At 39.9% G+C, this 20,434-nt stretch overlaps 1 protein-coding gene across 3 annotated transcripts in view; it reads left to right on the forward strand.

Moving 5' to 3' along the window:
- The first annotated feature begins 390 nt into the window (after positions 1 to 390).
- palmdb (palmdelphin b) overlaps positions 391 to 20,434 on the forward strand; it is an 84,595-nt gene continuing 64,551 nt past the window's right edge. The window contains exon 1 of one of the 3 annotated variants that reach the window (XM_052013070.1): positions 391 to 435. Coding sequence is in view for 1 of the 3 variants with exons in the window: in XM_052013068.1 (XP_051869028.1) it covers positions 18,748 to 18,818 (71 nt within the window). In the remaining 2 variants the exon portion in view is untranslated. Of the gene's footprint in view, positions 436 to 18,190; positions 18,314 to 18,696; positions 18,819 to 20,434 lie in introns of those variants that run through there. The other 2 variants (XM_052013069.1, XM_052013068.1) reach the window with 2 other exon arrangements.

The following is a 20,434-nucleotide window of genomic DNA, read 5'->3' on the forward strand; positions in this document are numbered from 1 at the left end:
AATAATGCACAACAATTTACACCTATATAGTGATATGCTTCAGTTTATTTCCAAGCAAACCTCCATATAAGAGTGACAAAATATTGTCTTCTTCATGTGTATAAAAAGGTCACTTAAAAATTGAGCACTCTCAAAATAACCACAAATGCAGATTTCTTCAGTTGCACTGCTTTCTAGCACATCTGAATTTTACATAGATAAGAGCATAAGTGTTAACTGCATCCAATTTCTGCAGGATGACTGTGTGGCTTTAAACTATAGCTTTCATTATTCTGTTAAATGATTTCCTGTGCCAGACTGTGACCTGAGGAATTTATGATATGTTGATATATTGCAGTACTTACCAGCTGTGAGTCCAAATCTGAGGAGCTCCCAGACTGAACACTTCACTCCACAAACTGGTGGGGAAGCCTACACATCTCTACTGCCTTTAAGGTAGGATCAATGACAAACTTTTCATCAGATGATAAATCAGTGTTACTTTATTTTTCAGCTGTTCTTTTACACTGAAATGTGTCAAAGTTTTATACCCTTTCATATGCAACAGTCAAACTAATTTCAGCAAAAGTTATCCAAATCAACCTGGTTAAACATTGTATTGCTGACACTGATCCTCTGCCAGGTTCTGATTAATATACTTGCAAGGTTAATGTTAATTCTCATGGCTGAGACTTTGCATACTTTCAATACAACTTTAATCAGTTCATTAATTCTGGCATAGCTTGAGATCACTGACCCAGCAAGCTTTCAACATATCTCCTTACAGATCTGTTCTCAAAGACAAGTAAGTGTTTATGTGATACACTTAGCTGCTTGAATTGTTCAGCAGTTTTGCCCTGAGCTCTTGTCGGGTATTGATCGTGAATGTCCTTCATTGTGTCTGGACCAGGAAGATGTCTTCACAAGCACTGAACCTTGATCTCTACACAAAAAAATCCACTGAGAAAATATAAATGACAGCTTTTCAATTCAATGTGGTACCTGTCTTTCCTTCATATGTCAAATTTGCTATTTTATATCTCTAAAAATAAACCTTTCAGTCAGTTATGACCTTATGTTCTTCCAAGAATTAAGAAGACTTCTGCATTAATAAAAAAAAATGATCAATGATGTCTGTCTGAGAGTCATTATACAGCATCAGATTAAAGCTTTTCTGAAATATTTCTCAAAAAAAGTGTTGGCAATTTGTAGCGTCCCATTATCAGTATCTGTATCAAAGTTCAAAAGGTAGCTTTTATCTAAAATACAAATAGAAAATGTGGAAATATGTAGAAGGTCTGTCAATGTTGGTGACAAGATAAGGCAGGACAAGTTTTCAGTTGTGTGACACTGGGGCTTATACTAGGATCAAGTCCAGTGATGCTACCTCACACTGACATCGTGGAATCGGTTTGGTCTATGAGGGAGCAGGTGCCCATGGCACTGGTAGCATTTGTCTACCGTGCCACTTCTCCGACTCCCGTGGAAGGGGATAAATCCAGTTTATCTTTTCCCTAGTTTTGAAGATTGCAGTCTACTTTCCTTGGCCTGGAATATTTCTTCTGCCTTCATTAGATTCACTTGTACCCTGGGCTCCCTACCTTTCTCAATGTACCAATCTCCAATAGCATCTCACGTTCTGAATGAACCAAGAAATGGTTATCTTCAGACACCCTACCACCCACTCTCCACCCAATGTCCCCCAAAACTCACAGAACTATCCTGAGGTCATCGGCCTTGCAAAGGGAAGGCAAAGTTTCACCCTTATAAGAATGAATGGAAAATCCCAAAACCAATAACAATGGGGCAACTATGTGGTAGAAGTCCTTAAGAAATCTTAGGTCTCTGCTCCTGAGATTTAACCTGTTCTTGAGCATCTATGAATAACATCTCAATTCACACATATGTTTACAAGGACTCCTGCCTGGTGCCTGTGGTGTCTCCACACCCATACCTACCTGGACTAGATGCAGAGGTCTGGATATAACCCATTCCTAGCTCCAGTAGCATAGTCAGAGTGGTGGCATAGGCTCCAATGTTGCTCTCAGGAGAAACCTCTCTCTAAAGCTTAAGAGCCAGCAGTTCCCTGGCTCCCAGCATTGTCTCTGACATGTGGTCTCTCTTAAAAATAATTGAATAAAGTAAATTATTAATTTGTTAAAAAAGTAAGAAAATAAAGTTAGATAAAAATAAATAATTTAAAAACTTTAAGCTAAATATAAATAACATTAAAAGTAGGGAGGAATCTACTTACGTTTGCTGTCTGGAGCCCTCCAATCCCCATTGAAATCAATAACATCATGGATCCTACACCAGGTTTAATCTGCCATGGAATCCGAGAGGTGATTACCCAACAGAGAAGTTCAGCATTTAAAACAATTTATCATCTTTTTTGCTTCCTATTATAAACTTAGTCCTTCAAGGTAATATGTTTTAAAATTGATCTGAAGAGTTCTATAAATTGAACCTCACAAGTGGAATGTTTATAAGACAAGATAAGATATCTTTATTAGTCAAATGTACATTGAAATACAGAGTGAAATACATCTTTTGCGTAGAGTGTTCTGGCGGCAGCCCACAAGAGTTGCCACGGTTCCAGTGCCAACATAGCATGCCCACAACTTCCTAACCTGTACGTCTTTGGAATGTGGGAGGAAACCAGAGCACCCGGAGGAAACTCACGCAGACACGGGAAGAACATACAAACCCCTTACAGACAGTGGCCAGAATTGAACCCGGGTCGCTGGTGTTATAATAGCGTTACGCTAACCACCACACTACCGTGCCTGCCTAATGCACTCTGGGATAGCATTCTTCAACAAAGTCTCTCAAAAACCATAACGGAAGCCTGCTTTGAGAGTCTTTAAGATATCATTACATGATAGAATAAGCACTGTTGTGCCCAAATTGAGAGTAATCTCTCTTTTTGCCAAGGTTAAATATTGTTCAGAATTTGAAGTTCCTGCATTAGTCCTTAGGATCTTCAACTATTAGCAACATATTGAAAGTAAAAATGGAGCTCCACCCGAGCTCCATGTGGAATCCAATAACAGAGTGTAATGACCAACCATTGCATTTGATAAAGTACGGACACAGGTCCTGGGTTTCCTACAATTTAAAAAGCTAAATGCCATTAAATTTCAGAAGTAGTTGCTATTTGCTTGATCAGTTAAACTGCATGTCTAACTGCATGGGCCCTAAACCTGCCTCAATATGTAGTCAATCTTGGATTTTCAGTGATAGCCTTCTGGTGGAATATTGTAAATTAGTAAGAAAGTTTAGCATTGTAGGGGTTAATCCATGGAACATTCATCACAAAGAGACTATTGTACATTATTTCAGATCCCCAGGGTGTATACATCCGACAATTTCCTTGTAACTTTTTAAGCAGAATGCTTCTCAGTTCAATGTGGAAAAAGTTACATGCAGTCAAATGCAGAGGAAACCATGAGTCAGAAAGTAACAGCAATCACAAATCTAAACTGAAATACTGAAATGAGGGGGGGGGGGCAGGTGGGGGGTGGCGGGGGGAGAAAGGGACCTGCTGGTTTCACAGAACCGTGGATTAATTCATGTAACTAGGCCAGAGATGTGAATGTTGCACTTCAGTGAAATTTGGTTAGTGATGCAGCAAGGGTGATGATTGCACTGACAGAATGAAGAGGCATGTCAAAGATTTGACTCAAAGCTGCGACCTTTGAACAATGACAGCATGTCAGATCTAATTGCTTGAGTGTACATTCTGAACCATTGAGGTCATTGCTGTAGATCTAAAGGAAGATCCACTGTCCTTAAAATACATCTATTCAGGGACAGCTCTTAAAAAGGCAAAATACAAAAAAAAAGTAGAAAAAATTTAAATGATTTTTAGAACTTTTTTTACATTTTGAAAGGATAAATGCAAGTACAACAAAATGTTAAGCTTTAAAAATGATTTAAAAATTTTATACCTTTGTAAATTGTGTGTGGAAATGTATGACTCACCCTGTGATAGCATTCCCAGTGAGAACCTTTCAAAGTGGTTATTGAAATGCACTGAAGTTTTAAGATATCACTATTTAATAGAAAACTATTGTTGATCATACATGCCCAAATTTAAAATTGCAAACTGCCCCCCCTTCCAACTTAAATATTGCAGTTTATTCAAAAATTTTAGGTTGGTCCTCCTGGACTACAATGCCATACAGTTAACACAAAATACATGTGGTACAATTTGTGGACATTGCTTTTAACTGAACTAAGAACACTTATTTACAGAAAATTATTATAGTCAGTTCACACCAAGAGAGAAAAAAGAGCTTCCATTTACATCCACACTTAAAATAGAAGTTTCTAAACCTCCAGCTCCATGCCAGCTGTCAGTAATTACGCTGAAGTTCAGTTAACGCTTGGAGTGATGTTTCCTACCATATACCTTACAGCTCTTCGTTGCCTTTTCTCTCTGTCCATAATTCAGACCTGCTGCTCATGTCAGAGAACAGAATATTTAGATCTTTGTACCTTATATACCTTTCCTGGATCAAGAAAGATAAGGTCAATGGATAACTGTGAAGTTCAATCTTTACAGTGTGCGAATAGGACCTTAGATGAGGTATTGTGTTCCTTCATAGCTTGGAAAAAGGTACAGAAAAGAGGAACAAGGCAATCCTGCGTAACATGCCATTGGAAAAATTGCATAGGAACATAGGAATGCTGGACTGGAAAAGCTCTTTGAGTTATCTGGCCTTGTATTCTCCCATCTTTCCTCCTAAATCACTTCTTGTCTAAAAACTGTTCCATTCCCTCTTTCACTTGTTGGCAGTATCCAGCTCCAAATTCTTCTGGGGTAGGGGTCCAGTGAAAGTTAAATACAAACTGTTTATTCCACTCATCTTATTTTAAGATAGATTCTGTGATCAGGTAAGCTGAAAATTTTCAGTCCTAAAAGAAAGCATTTAAGGAGAGAACCAGAATTCAGTTGTTGAAGCAGACTCGATGGGCTGAATGGCCTACTTCTGCTCCTTTGTCTTGTGATCTTAAAAATACAATGGCAAAGTAACGTGAAATATCACCTTCCCAGCAACATACATAACCAGAGGACATAAAGCTAATTTAGTCCAAAGCAAGTTTAAAGTTGTTCTGATCAAGGTCTTTCATTCAAGAGAAGATATATGTTTAGAGGTGATTTCACACCCTGCCAAATTTAGAAGTTAATATCATCAATCTCATCAGCAGTATTCAAATGTATTTGGACATCTCGCTGAGAGAGTTTAGATAACTGAATGGCACAATTCCGCAGTACATTGGAATACTCTCCACTGGCCTGGGTGAGTGGAGATCTCACAAGACAAGGATAAGTTAACCTGCCACTCTTGTACTGTGGCTGGAGTGAGCACCATCTACAAAATGTACTGCAATCACCATCTCCCAAACCTGCAATCTTGACTACCAAGCAGCAAAAGCGCAGCAGGCACATGGAAACACCAGCAACTGTAGATTCACATATTATCTTATCATTGAACTCTGTCACTGGTAGAATTTATCATCAATGGAACTCCCTCCCCAGTATCACTGTGGGGCTGCATTCACCAGAGAAGCTCTCATACCACCATCCTCTTAAAGGGCAATTGGAGATGGGCAACACATGCTGTCCTGGTCAGTATGCCCACATCCCAAAAACTGAATACCAAAGGTTAATTCAAATATCAGAATGGACACACAATAAGGAAATTTATAAATTTGAAACTTGTCATACTAATAATGAAATAGGTCAGTAGAACTGTGAACATCACCTCTCATGGACATTCCCATAGACAGACACAAGGAGGAGCAGTCAACCTGGTGAGTCAATGAATAACCTGCATGCCACATAATTATGGTTAATCGCCTTGTTCATGACTTAATTAATGTTAATTTAGCTTCAACAAAACTCTCATCTTTTAAATTAACTCCCAGCAGATGTTAGAACGAAAGATAAGAACAACCAGGAATTAAACAAGAGATGCAAATGACTACTTTACAGTCAAATCATAGACTACAGCTATTCTCCTTTGGTTCAGTGCCATCCCACTAACTTCTCTGACATCTTTGATGCCCTCCACCACTCTGACAGTTTCTAATTCCCTTATCTCAACCAGCTCACCTTTACCCTGGACGTATAATCCTTCCCTACTTCGATCTCACGCCAGGATGGTTTGAGCACCATCTGCCACCTCTTTGAGCAGAGGCCCTACCAGTTGCCCTCCACCAACATACTCATTCACCATTGACCAACTTCTCCTACAACTCCCCCCACTTCTCCAGAGCAAAGGTGTAGCTGTTTTGAACTCACATGGACCCAAGCTATACTACCTTTTCTGAGAGATATGCAGAACAGTCTTTATTTCATTCCTATTCAGAGCACTCCAACTCTTGTACATCAACAACTACGTTGGTGCTCTTCCCTGACTTCATACAGAACATAAACTTCTCATCACCTCTTCTGTAAATTTCCACCTACCACTTCAATTCTCCATCCCACTCTGGCCTATCTGTCTGCGGCCTCCAGTACTATTATAACGAAGACCAGTGCAAGCTTGAAGAACAGTACCTTACGCTTTGGGCACATTGCAGCCTTCTCGAATTAGTATTGAATTCTACAACTTGAGTTAACTTATTTCCTTTAAATCAGAAGTGGCTATTTCTACTCCAAGTTATCCATCTGTGTTCTCACTCTCTAATTATCTGCATTTCAACGCTTTTTTGTTCGTGTTCTCTCCTTCTCTCTAATTGCCCCCATGAGTCCACCAGCTATGTGACCTCTACAACTTATCCTCAGGCCTCACCCTATCGGGGTGATCCCTTTTTCCTAACCATCTTTCCTCCTTCCTCCTTCCTCTCTGTAACTTAAAACTAATTCTCTCTTCCCCACTTCAAGCTGAAGTATTAACTACATCTCTTTCCATACTTCTCTACCCAACCTGATATTTCCAGTATTTTCTGTTTTTATGTGATAGATTACAGCAATGAACTCAAAATTTCAGTAATGATATAGTGTAGACAAAATTATGTTTGCAAGAGAAGCTGCTTGAAATTAGGTCTCATCTTTAATCTGGATCTAGATTTCATCCTGCAGCTTGTACCACACCAGGAACAAATCATGTGACTTACACCTGAGTGTTGGTCACATGACTAATAATAGTGGCCGATCACATGACTAGCGCTCCTACATCATAATTTGGTACTAAAAGAGCATCAGAACACTCATGAAAGTAGGGCACACACAAGTCAAGATATCTGACCAATTATATAAACAAGAATTCTAAATCACTTCTGCATTTGTTGGGGGACACGAAATATTCCTCCAGATTAAATATATTTTTTTATATATAAGTACACTGTACCAAGAGAATGAAGAAAATAATAGAAAACAAGTTCTCTCATTAGAGGTTTTACTTTCATTTTATAAAGATTAGGACATTTAGAGGTCGGCTGTGTAAAACTCAAGTGAGGAGAAATATCTTCACTCACAGGGTCGTGTGTCTCTGGAACTCTGTCACCCAGAGGGTTGTAAGGGCTCAGTCAATAATTTCATTCTAAACCGGGATCAGTAGTTTGGCATGGATGAGTTGGGCTGAAGGGGATGTTTCTGTGCTGTGTGACTCTGTGATTCTAATAGGTTTATGGACAGTAAGGGTACCAAAGGATATGGGGATAGTGCAGGAAAATGGTCATAGAGTCATAGAGTTACACAGCATGGAAACAGGCCCTTCAGTCCAGCTTGTCCCTGCCAACCAAGGTGTCTATACAAGTTAGTCCCATTTAACTGCATTTGGCCCATAACTCTCTAAACCCTTTCTATCCATGTAATTGTACCGACTACCACATCCTCTAGCAGCTCATTCCATATATTCACACCCCTCTGTGAGAAAAAGTTTCCCCTCAGGTGCCTCTTAAATCTTTCCCCTCATCTTAAATCTATGTCCTCTGGTCTTAGGTCTTAAAAAGACTGTGACCATCCACCTTTTCTATGCCCCTCATAATTTTATATACCTCTATAATGTCACCCCTTAGCTTTCTATGCTCCAAGAAAAAAAGTCCCAGTCTATCCAGCCTCTCTTTATAACCCAAGCCCTCCAGTCCTGATAACATCTTCATAAGTCTTTCTGTATCCTTTCCAGCTTAATGACATCCTTGATGATGCTGAGGTAGAAGGTCAGCCTTGAACTTGTTAAATGTCAGGGCATGCTCAGAGGACCAGATGGCCTACACCTACACTTAATCTTACATTCTCATAAAAATTTGCTATCTACTGTGACATAGTAAGTAAATACAATGGTATAATAGCCTTCTCCCACCAAAGTATTCAGGCGGGTGTAGGTGGTCAATTATTAACCATGTAATACTGTCAGTGTACTTAGTTCTTGGACATTCATTGGGTCACAGATCATAAAGCAGATTATGGTTCAAAGACTGGGTAAATTATTTTTAACAAAGGAAGTAATTTATTTGCTGTATAGAAAGCAGTAAAGGAGACAAATTGTCTTTTCACAGAAAACATTCTGTATACCCAAAGTAAATGGCTTCAGAGTAAAAATGCTGGAAACACTCACCAGGTCAGGCAATATCTATAAAAAGAGAAAAAGAGTTATTGCTTTAGGTAACAACCTTTTGTCAGAATTTGGAAAGACAAAAAACAAATTAGTTTTAAGTTGCAGAGGTTGGGGATGAGTGGATAAAACAAAGGGAATATCTCTGATAGGGTGAGACCAGGACTATTGTAGATATCATCCTTTGATGAATTAATGTGGGCAGCTGAAGAATGAGAATACACACAAAGGAGTGTGAAAAGTTACACAACCCCAACTGTAGGATATGCCCAGCGGGTCAGCCTGTGCGAACAAAGAGCAAAAACTGATCTAGTATCACAGGTGGCTTACACCAGAAATGACCAGTTCTGACACAGACAGAAAAGGTGTGTTATCTGCAGTTGTAGAAATTGATACTGAGTCTGAAAGACTGACACATGTCCAAAAGAAAGATGAGGTGTTATTCCTTGAGCTTGTATTGGGTCTCATTGCAACAGGAGGCCACAGATAGGTCAGGGTGGAAATGGGATGGAGAATCAAAGATTTAAAATTGAGTTGGTTTGCTTAAATATATTGGGGACTATATTTTGTTATGCATGTTAACTTCTCTCAATAGAATGGACCTTATCAAGTGCAATCCATTTCATTGGTACTTCTGTACTAGTGAGTGACTTCCTGAATGTGAATTAGAGTTGCATGTTGGATGTTTTGCTTTTCTTCAAAATGGATGTTGTGAAGAGTTGGCATTACTGCTCAGCGCTGCTGCTCAAATAATAGTGTCTACCTAGAGTAGTTACTGCAGCAGCAATATATTATAAATAGGCCTTGCATTTTCCAGTTTTTGTTTCTGTTCAGGAAGTATTTTCTTGATTTTTAGTGTGTGGAAAAATTGAGCATTTTCAGTTGGTAAAAATAAGCTTCCCTCAAGGGATGTATCAAATTTTGGTTTCTACAAAGTACCATTGCATTGAAATTTATAACAGCAACAACACAAATGCATTTAAATTCATAGCAACTTATTAAAATTCACAACCATCACTTTACTGACCAACACATCCCACAGTCAGCAGACTATATCTGTTATTTTAAAGCTACATGAATATTCTTAAAGCAAGGTGAATGACAATGTAAAGTCTACCTGCTTGGCATTTATTTCAGACAATGAATGTCAAACACAAAGGTTTTATTGCTCAAAAAATGAGAAATATTTTACTAAGTTAAGTTTTCAGGAGTAATTTTTGTCTTTTATCAGTTTTGTGTTATTTTGAAAATGCAAGCTGTGCAGTGTGTTGTAGTGTATTGCCAATACACTGAGGCCAAGACTTCCCCTCTGCAAACTGGGTTACAGCAACAGCAACAGCCACGCTCGCTTCACTAAGCATGGAAAAATGGTCCGGGAAGAATTATCAAACAATCGATTAATACGTAGGATACTAGGAACTAACAGGGAAGTTCTGCAAATTTTTAGACTTAAAGGTAAAGAGATAGAGAGAGCTTCATGGAAGAAATTCCAGAGCTTAGTGCTTCAACAGCTGAAGGCATGCTTGTCAATGATGGAGTGACTAAATCTATGATTGGACAAGAGGTCAAAATTAGAGCACAGATATTTCATAGGGCTATAGGGCTGGAGGGCATTACTAAGTTAGGGTGGGGCAAGACCATGGATGGACTGGAAAACATTTGTAAGAACTTTAAATATCTGTTTCATGAAATCCAAGAACAAGGCCACAACCCTATGAAAGAGGTGGCCAGCCTCTCTATTTCTGGCCTTTGACTAATCTCTGTGAGAAGAATACATTGATTGGCATTCATAGGAGTGACTTATCAGATCAACTCCCACCAGAATAAAGTCATTCCATGCAGGGGACCACTGAATAGAGAGAAACAAAATTAATAAGGGGAGTTGAAATTGATACATAGGAACTTTCAAACCTAAAAAAAAGCTCTGGTTTCTATACTGACATAGAAATATCATTGAAATCACTTAGGAAATAATGTCATCCAAAGAAAAAAATGAAAAGAGATAACTATTCACATTTCACTTCAGACTTCAGAATAATATCTGCAAAACGTTGGGATGAAGAAAATTTAAATGAGATGCCCGATTCATAAAATTGAATCGTGGTATACTAAATGATTCAGGAAATAGTTTAAAACCTTTGACCTTCCTTCTCATGCATTATTCAGTTAGAAGTGCTGGTCTGTCTTTGTTAATGTTCAACCTAAACTGAGGTCTCCTCTGAATACTGACCTTGATCTTGACATCTGATACGTTTTAATACCATGATGTTCTGTACCAATGTACAACTTGCTTACACAGCCAAATTGGATTCAGTTCAAGTCCAACAGAGTACTCTTGTTCATTTATTACCTTGTTCATTACTTCTTTCCCAGGAGATTTTAATGATATTCCATCACTTAGTATTCCACGACTAGTTCTCTTGTACTTCAATTAGAAGCACAGGAAAAAGGATAAACACTATACTGCATTAAGCTTGAAGGATAAAGAAATGAGAAATAATTTTCAATCATTATTCTCCTTGGTAGTGAGTTGATTTTGATGGGCTCAGCAAAAGAATGAATATATGGAAAAGATGCTAAAATATATACAAAATAAGTCCCAATAAGAAATACTTCCAATCGAATGATAGGGGCAGATCTTCAGCTCTTCCAAGATCGTCAGACATCTGACCTTTGGCCACATTGTTTCTTCCAGTGTGGTCCCCACCAGTCTTCCACTGGGAGCCCAACTCCCAGCACATTCACATGACGGGAATGCAGCATTGAGCTGTTTCAGGGTCCTTCTCAGAATGGTTTTGACAGCTGATGAGGCCCTACCCCAGGATCACCAGCTGTCAATTCTGTCACTGTTGTTGAATATTTATGCATGCCTTTGACATTCACAAATGTTCAAAACCACAGGGGAACTGTTAGCAAATAAATACACTATTAAAAAAAAGTATTTTTTTCAAAATTGAAAATCAAAATCCTAAACACATGCATGCTAAACACAATTAAAAAACATTTAAACTAACTTAATTAAATCAAATAGAAAGACCTATTTATGATTTCTCCCATTCATTTTAAAGGGGTAATTGTGCAAGCTCCAACCACAGGACGGCACAGTGGCACAGCTTGGAGAACTACTACCACGCAGTAACCCAGGTTCATTCCTGACCTCTGGTGCTGCCAGTGTGAAGTTTGTAAATTCTCCATGTGACCATTTGTGTGTTTCTTCCAAGGGCTCCATTTTCCTCCCACATCCCAAAAATATGCAGGTTAGGTCAATCAATTGGCCATTATAAATCACCCTTAGAGTACAGAGGAATGGTAGAATTAATGGGTATGTGGGGTGAATAAAATGGGTTAGAATAGGACTAGTGAAAATGGGTGTTTAATAGTCTGTGCACTGGGTGGGCTGAAGGACTTGTTTGCATGCTGTATCTCTCTAAGACTCTGTCTAATTTGGCTAAGGAGACAAATTCCCCACCCCAAGTGCTGGGGATGCTGTGGAATATGTCCCAGCCCTACTTGGCCATACTGGTGTCCTGGTGCTAGAAGTCAGCTCAGCTGCTATTGGCTACACTTGGGAATAGTCCTGCAGAACTAGATGGATCCTGGTAGTAGATCTGCCCCATGATGTTATTTTCAACAAGACATTCCATTCCCTCTGCTGCTACTGGTAAAGAGAGGTAACAAGCACCTGGAAGAATACAGTGCATTCCTTCCCTGAAGACAAATGGGCTCTGAGAATAATGGGGAAGTGCGGAAGGGCAGCCAAGGAAATCACACTCCACTCTCACTTCTCCACAGTTTCCGCCTAGTGGGAGATAACTTCCCAATTGTACATAATAGAAAGTCAACTTCATTATATAAATATTTCCCTGAACAATTAAGTTAATGATTGCAAAATCCTGTGTGGGACATTCCTATGGACGTATGTTTCTTATTTCCTGTTCTGGAGGTGAGTCCACTACTGGGAGTGCAAAGTCAGGAAAATGCTCTGATACATCTGTGGGGTCTGAATACATCATGGCGTGGAAATGTCATAACCTGAGGAACCCGAAGTTTAGTGGGACTGCTGGGAAGTTGCTACATTTGCATTCGTCCAATCAGTAAAGTTGAGAAATAGCTTTAACAAATATTACATTAGCCCATAAAAATCCATGGCTCCAAAGCAGTTTTGAATAGAGCCAATGCCATGTGAAGTCAAGGAACTGCACAGAGAGTACATTGGGACAAGAACTTGTCATAACCAACATTCTTCCCAGCCATTCTGATGAAAGGTCATTGACCTGAAATGATAGCTCTGTTTTTCACTCCACAGACTGCTGGACTGATCTGCTGAATATTTCCAACACTTTTGTTTTAATCTATAACTGGTTAGCAACACTGATTATCTTAAATAACTGAACAGATACTGTATATGCATCCTGAACAAATTAAACGTATTGTTCACTGGGGTAAACCCTGCCTCCAGATTATTTTTGGAATGAAACTAATCCTTGGCAATAGCTCAAAGCTGGCGATAGCAAATCAATTGCCTGTTTTAACATCCCACAAGATATACTTTTCCAAAACCGTGGCTGGATAAATCTCTGTTGATTGTTAGAATCACTAATCAGCAATCGATGAAGTATTGGAGTCTACTCTATTTCTAAGTATAAGTCTTGATATATTTCTTATAGTTAAATAAATTTCAGCATCTATCCAACCCCCAATCTCAATTTTATATCTAAACACTAGCAATTCCAAAAGTACAATAAAAGTAATTGTAAAATAGATCCAGTAAATCCTGCGTGGGACATTTCTATGGACATATGTTTCTTATTTACTGTTCTGGAGGTGAGTCTGGGACATTCATACCAGGGAACATTTGCCTTAGCCCCAAATGAAGTTCTAAAGGCTTTTGAAGAAAATAAACCCAGGAAGGTTTACATTACAGCAGTTCAAGAGGGTGGATCACCACCAACTCCCAAGGCCAGTTAGGAATAGGCAATAACTACTGACCTTACCAATGTCCACATCCTGTAATTGAATTTAAAAAAGGGCTTGGTTCATAATGTTCTTTGAGAAAGCTCTATTGTTGCAGCTTATCTATCATCTTTGATTCTTTTTAGTAGATGCACTAAATTAAAATACTTGTGATTGACCTTCAGAAAACAGGACACAATTCAACATGAAGTTCTCCCACAAATTTGAATGCACCATATAGTAATGTCAGAACAATTCCCATCTCACCCTCAACTGGTTTCATCTTCTCATCTTTCAGCACAACTTTCTGAATGATTGATACAGACAAACTACATTCCCAGTGGAAAAAGCTGCTCCCTCATGGGTCAAGATAAGAACATAACAAATAGAGGTATGAGTTTGCCATATGGCCCTCATACCTGATCTACAATTCAATGTCATTCTCATATTAGCTTCAACCTCACGAATCCTGTCGACAAGAGAGAGAGACAGAGAGAGAGACACAGAGAGAGAGAGAGAGAATACTCATTGCTCAGGATGTCAGTTGTGTTTTGTGTGCTTGTTCACCGGGCACTTACAACTGAGGATCTATCACCATGGTAATGCAGTGTGGCCACTGAGGACACTTGGTGGTATGGGAATGCTTCTCATAATGTCTGAGAGGGTCTGAAACTTGTTCAAGAAACTTTCACAGCAGGTGTTTACCTGTAAAAATGTGTGTGTGTGTGTGTGTGTGTGTGTGTGTGTGTGTGTGTGTGTGTGTGTGTGTGTGTGTGTGTGTGTGTGTGTGTGACATCAGAATGAAAGAAACAGGTGTTTAAATAGAGGATTTACCACAGAGAGTGCACTTGGGGTACAGGATAGCATGTTCAACAGCTAGGACAACAGTGCAGGAATACATAAATAATAGGGAACATAGATCACAAACTTAATGGTACAAAGAGAGGAACTCATGGAGTAAATTATAAAATTGAGAAGGTCCAACAGGGGATGGACAAAATTGGGTGATTGAGACCAGGAGGATAGAGGGACATGGAAGGTGGTGGAAAGGGGAAATGAAGAGTAAGGGAGATGAGGCAGCAATTATTTAATGTCATGTGTAGATGGTGGAGTAAAGCAGGCATCAGGTTCACCAGGAAGATCTTAATGTCCAAATAGTGCAGGTGCAAAATGAAAGGGACAACTAACACAGAACAGTTTGAGAGTGCACCAGCTGAGAGCAATATGTACATTTGTACTATTGAGATGTTGTCTTCTACCAATGAGCACAGATAGAAAATATATCTTCAACCATTCTAACATTCCCTTCTTTCCCATTATTAATTCTCTTCTCTTATGGGCCCAATGCCTTAATTGTTCTTTTCATTTTTACGTACTCTTAGAATCTCTTACTATATGCTTTTGTATTTTTTGCTCATTCTGACTTTCAGCTTAAAGGCGTGCATCTGGCATCTATATAGACTGTGCTCAATAATCTTATTATTTCATTCAATACTTGCATATTCTTTTGACCAATCCCATTATATTTCTCTAAAACTTTTGCTGTCACCTCCAACAATTATTTCCAGGTCATTATATTACTCTTCAGACTTAATTAAAACCAGAATAAGTCTCATCCATAGTTAAGTAATATTTCTGTGCATGACTAAACACTGTTACACATTTCAGTATATAGCTGAGATTAATAAGCTTTTCGGAGTTGGGTTTCAATGATTTGTGAAGTTGCTTGAACCCTTCAATGAGTCAGCATGTTGTGACAACCTCTGTGTAAATGAAAAGCACATTGCTTCCTTAATGAGTTGTTTAAATTAAGGAATCTATTAGCTGCCATTCTTTCTGTGTGTGGTGTAGAGCTGTCAGACTGAGCAATGCAGAGACCCATCAAGTGGATTGCTCTGTTGATATCTTTAACAAACAGCAGCACAAAAGTAAAATAATGTAGATGCTGGAAACCTGAAATCAAAAACAAAATATTCAGCAAGCAGGCAGCACCCCATGCAGAGCAAAACAGTTACCCCATTTCAGGATGATGATCTTTCAACAAAATATCTTGTATTTATAAAGAATCATTGACATAGCAAACCATCCCACCATGGTTCACAGAAAGAAAATCAGACCAAATTTGACACCAAGTTCCATAAGGAGAGCTTAGAGTGAATGACCCAAAGCTGAAGATGTTGAGAGCCTTGAAGAAAGAAAGGGAACAGAGAGGCAGAGGTGTCCAGGGATAGAATTCTGAAGTTTAGAGCCTTGACTCTGTTGCTAATAGTGGGTTGATTAAAATCATTGTTGGTCAAAAGACCAGAACTGGAGTAGCGCAGATATCTCAAAGAGTGGTGGGGAACGATAGCACAAGGATAGAATCCCTAGAGATATTGGAAGAATATGAAACCAAAGACAAGAATTTTAAAATTAAAACTGCTTAACTAGGAGCTAAATCACTGGGACGATGGGAGCCTGTGAAGGCATGGACAATGGCATTTTGGATGACTAAGATTTGCTGAGTATAGAACCAGGAAGATCAGCTAGGAAGGCATTGAATTAATCAAGTTTAGTGGTGACAAGAGGTTAGAGGAATGTTTCAACAGTGGCTGAGCTGAGACAGGAACAGAATTTTGGAAGGATATGGAGGGGGAAATAGACAGTCAATGATCTGCTGATATATCATTGGAAATTCATTTTGGAAGGAAAAATGATATCAAGTTTGTGAAGTGGTTGCCTTAGTTTCAAACAGTTATTTGGAGTGAGATGAAGAGGGGAGGGAGGGAAGATTTTTATGGTAAGAATTGAAAACAGTGCCTTTGGTCTTCCCAACAACTGGTGGCTAATCCAGTTTTGGCTGTTGGCTGAGGGGCAGAGCTGGGTGTCTTCAGCAGATGTGGGATCTGACACTGTTTTCTTTTGGATAATGCCTCGGGAAGCAGATAAGAATGAATCCAGGCAATGGTGGAAAGACGCAGGAGGAGGGTAGTGTTTATGGCAGCAGACAGATTGAGAAGCATGTGAAGAGACAGATCACCTTTGACATAATCAAATAGAATACCAGAAATAATTTAAAATTGTTTGAGCAACGAAATCCAATGTAAAGAGACTAAATAGGAAGCTCCAGAAATGGACACAAATTAATGAAGCTACAGCTCTGAAAAGGAAAGAAGTATTGGAATTTGCAAGGAAGGAGGAGTCAAAAGTTATCTCATCAAAGGTCTGATGATGCCAGATCTGAAAGAGGGGAGAGAATCATTAACTGTATCAGTTAAAATGGGAGCCAAGACAGTGGCTCAGCGGTCAACAGTTTAGCGAGGGTTAAGGGAGTAAGTTGAGGAGGGGAAGATTGTGCTGAGAATTGAAAACAATGCCTTCAGTCTTCCCAATATTGGGATAGGAGAGAAATTTGAGATGAATGTGAGCACAGGGCTAGTGTGGGGAAGAAATGTGAATGGTTTGACCCAATGAGTTAGGGAAAAAGAACAGCAGACACATATGAGACTGCAGATGCAGGAAAATGGAGCAACAAACAGAACGCTGGAAGAACTCAGTGGGTCAAGCAGCATCTGTGGAAGCAAAAGGTGTAAGTCAATATTCCAGGTCGAGTCCCCTACATCAAGACTGCGTTCGGCATCAAATCCTGTTTGCTTACATCATTAAATACTTTGGATGTTTCCCCCACTTTAAGTAATCCCCACCCCCCTTCCTCACAAACCCCTCCCCCACCATGCTTCTTCTCTTCTTCCCTTTCCTAGCCTCCTTTTTCTACCTTTTTTTCCTTTCTTTCCTTACTTTTGACCCATCCCCCAGTGGATCTGCTCTCCGCTCCTCCCCCACACCTGCCTATCAGTATCTCTCACCTGCATCTACCTATCACCACCCGGTGCCCACTCCGCCTCCCCGCTTTTGTCCATCTATCACTTCTCTGCTTTTCCCTCATATATGTTGGGCTTCCCCTTTTCCTATCTTCCGTCCTGAAGAAGGGTCCTGACCCAAAATGTTGACCACCTGCTTCTCTCCACAGATGCTGCCTGGCCTGCTGAGTTCCTCCAGCATCATAGTGTTTTTCACTTTGGATGTTTCATTCTGTTAAACGGCACTAAATGAATGCAGATTGTTGAAGTTGTATTTGATATTATGGGAATGAACTTAATTGTGACTCAAGAGCACAGTTCAAAATAAATTCCTCAGAATTTGCAGCAGGTTGTATACATTTTAAAAGATGGCAAAGTTAATAAAATAGGCCCTTTTCTTCAAAAAGGGGTTCTTTTCTTCTCTTTTAGATGTTGCCAGACCTGATGTGACTGCTTGTGTTTTCAAATATTGCAGCACAATGATTAAGTTATTGGCTTAGAATCAGCAGTCTGGGCTATTGTTCAAATTCCGCAGTGGCAGCTGGGATAATAAATTCAAGTAATTAATTAAATCTTGGATTAACAGTTAGCATTATTAATGGTGAACATGGAGCGAGTGGATTTTTTTTGCAAACTCATCTGCTTCACTAATGTCTTACAGGGAATGAAATCTCCTGGTATGGCCTCTATGAAACACCAAACTCACAGCAATGTGGTTGACTTAGTAATAAAGGAGTGAATAAAGGATGGGCAAGAAGTGGGGGGTGTAGCCGGTGACACCCACATCTTGCGAAAGCATGCTTAAAAATTGTGGGTGAGGTCATTTCATTTCCCACTGCCAGGAAAAGTAGCTGTGACTTCCACTTTTCACAATGACGGTTTTCCAGCCTTGCATAGAAAAGCTTGAGAACATTGGAGAGAGCACGGTTACAAGCACTGTCGGGTAGAAGTGATTGACAGGAACCAGCGACAGAGGTACATAAAAAAATATGTTGTAATTGTGTTGACATTCTATCAGCTGTTGCTTGTTTGTAAAATGTATGGGTGGCAGCCTGTAAGGACAAGCTGATTGACGTGACACTAAAGCGCACAAAGCTAATTTAAGAGAAAAGTAATTAGCTAATTGCCTCTGACTGCCAGTGGATGTTGTGGAGTGCAGCTGTCGGACCAAGGCAAAGCAAGGCAACTTTGAGTGGCCAGCACAAAACGGTGGGATGGATTTGGCCTCTGATTCATGAGGTCAGGAATGGTGTGGAACCAGCTGAGAGAGAGGGAGGCATTTATACATGTCACCACAATTCCTCTACCGATGATATTGAAATGCAGCAACCGGGCCGTGACTGAGCTTTTGAGCTGCCTGGACGTCTGATTATTTTAAACACTTGAAATGCTGTAGAGAGAAATCTTCCATGTACAAAGTGTTTCCTTCATCCCTTAAGGAATTTTGCTTGTTGACTAATCTGCACAAGGACATAGCCAGGTAGGCATAAAAGCATTTCCTTTGATTAGAACTTGTAGGTCCCCTTTCTTTGAGGGTTGCTTTTTTGGGCAGTTTGTACCTTAGGCAATTTAAATGCAACATCATGTTTTTTGTAGATTAGTAGCCTGTATAGCCATGTCTATTTACATTTAAACAACTCAGAGAGAAAGCATAGGCTGGTTTATTACTGCCCAGGGGTAATCTTTTTAATAGTTATATTCTTGTCACAATCTCAGCATTAAATTCCTGTACCTAGACTCCACACTTTGAAGCAGATGTTTGAGGCCTGATGACTGTTGCAATGCAGTGAAGCAAAATTAAGGCATAACATTTAAGCAATTTGAATATAACATTTCAGCTGTTACTAAAGTAATCCTCTTCATGAAGTTTGCACAACTAAGGCACTTTGTAAGGATATTGTCAGTTCTTATGTTGACAGCGAGCTAAATGTTCCATCTCAGAATATACAGTTTTAAAAAAATCTCTTGTGTTATGGCCAGGAATTTATTCCTTAGAGTGTAGCAGACTGAGAGGTGATCTTATAGAGGTATATGAAATCATAAGGGGCTTAGACAGGGTGAATGCATTCAGTCTTTTTCCCAGGGCTGGGGAAACAAAAACTAGAGGGCATAGGTTTAAGATGAGAAGGGAAAGATTTATTAGGAACTTGATGGGCAACTTTTTTTTACACAAAGGGTGATATCTATGTGGAATGAGCTGCCAGAGGAAGTGGTTGAGGCAGGTACAATAACAACTTTTAAAGGACAGTTGGACAGCTACATGGTTTGGAAAGGTTTAGAAGGTTATGGACCAAATGCTGGCAAATAGGCACACAAAATGCTGGAGGAACTCAGCATGTCAGGCAGCATCTATGGAGGGAAATAAATAGTTGACATTTCGGGTTGAGACCCTTCACTTGAAACAAAGAGGGCAGAAGCCCGAATAAGAAGGTCAGGGGAGGGGGAGGAGCACAGGCTGGTAGGTGATAGTTGAGTCCAGGTGAGGGGGGAAGGTAAGTGGGTGGGGGCAGGGGGATGAAAGGGAATGATGTAAGAAGCTGAGAGGTGATAGGTAGAAGAAGCAAAGGTTTGAAGAAGAAGGAATCCGGCAGGAGAGGACAGTAGACCATGGAATAAAGGGAAGGAGGAGGGCAATAGATGGGCAGGTCATGAGAGTGAGGGAGGGTAAAGATAAGGGGTGAGGGGGTTACAGGAATGAGGGAAAACAAAAGGGGGAAGAAGAGGAAAAAAAGGGAGAGAAAGAGGGTAGGGGTTACCAGAAGTTACAGAAATCGATGTTGAGACCATCAGGTTGGAGACTCCCAAGGTGGAATATGAGGTGTTGTTCCTCCAGCCTGCATCTGGCCTCAACATGGCAGTAGAGGAGGCCATGGATAGACAGGTCAGTATGGGAGTGGGATGTGGAATTGAAGTGGCTGGCCACCGGGAGATCCTTGCTTTTGCGGCAAATGGAGCGAAGGTGCCTGACCTGCTGAGTTCCTCCAGCATTTTGTGTGTGTTGCTCCAGATTCCAGCATCCGCAGAGTCTCTCATGTCTCCGCTAGCAAATGGGAGGAGCTTGGATGGGGCATGGACCAGTTGGGTTGAAGGGCCTGT

Source organism: Pristis pectinata, chromosome 3 (assembly GCF_009764475.1).
Source record: "Pristis pectinata isolate sPriPec2 chromosome 3, sPriPec2.1.pri, whole genome shotgun sequence".
Lineage (NCBI taxonomy): Eukaryota > Metazoa > Chordata > Chondrichthyes > Rhinopristiformes > Pristidae > Pristis > Pristis pectinata.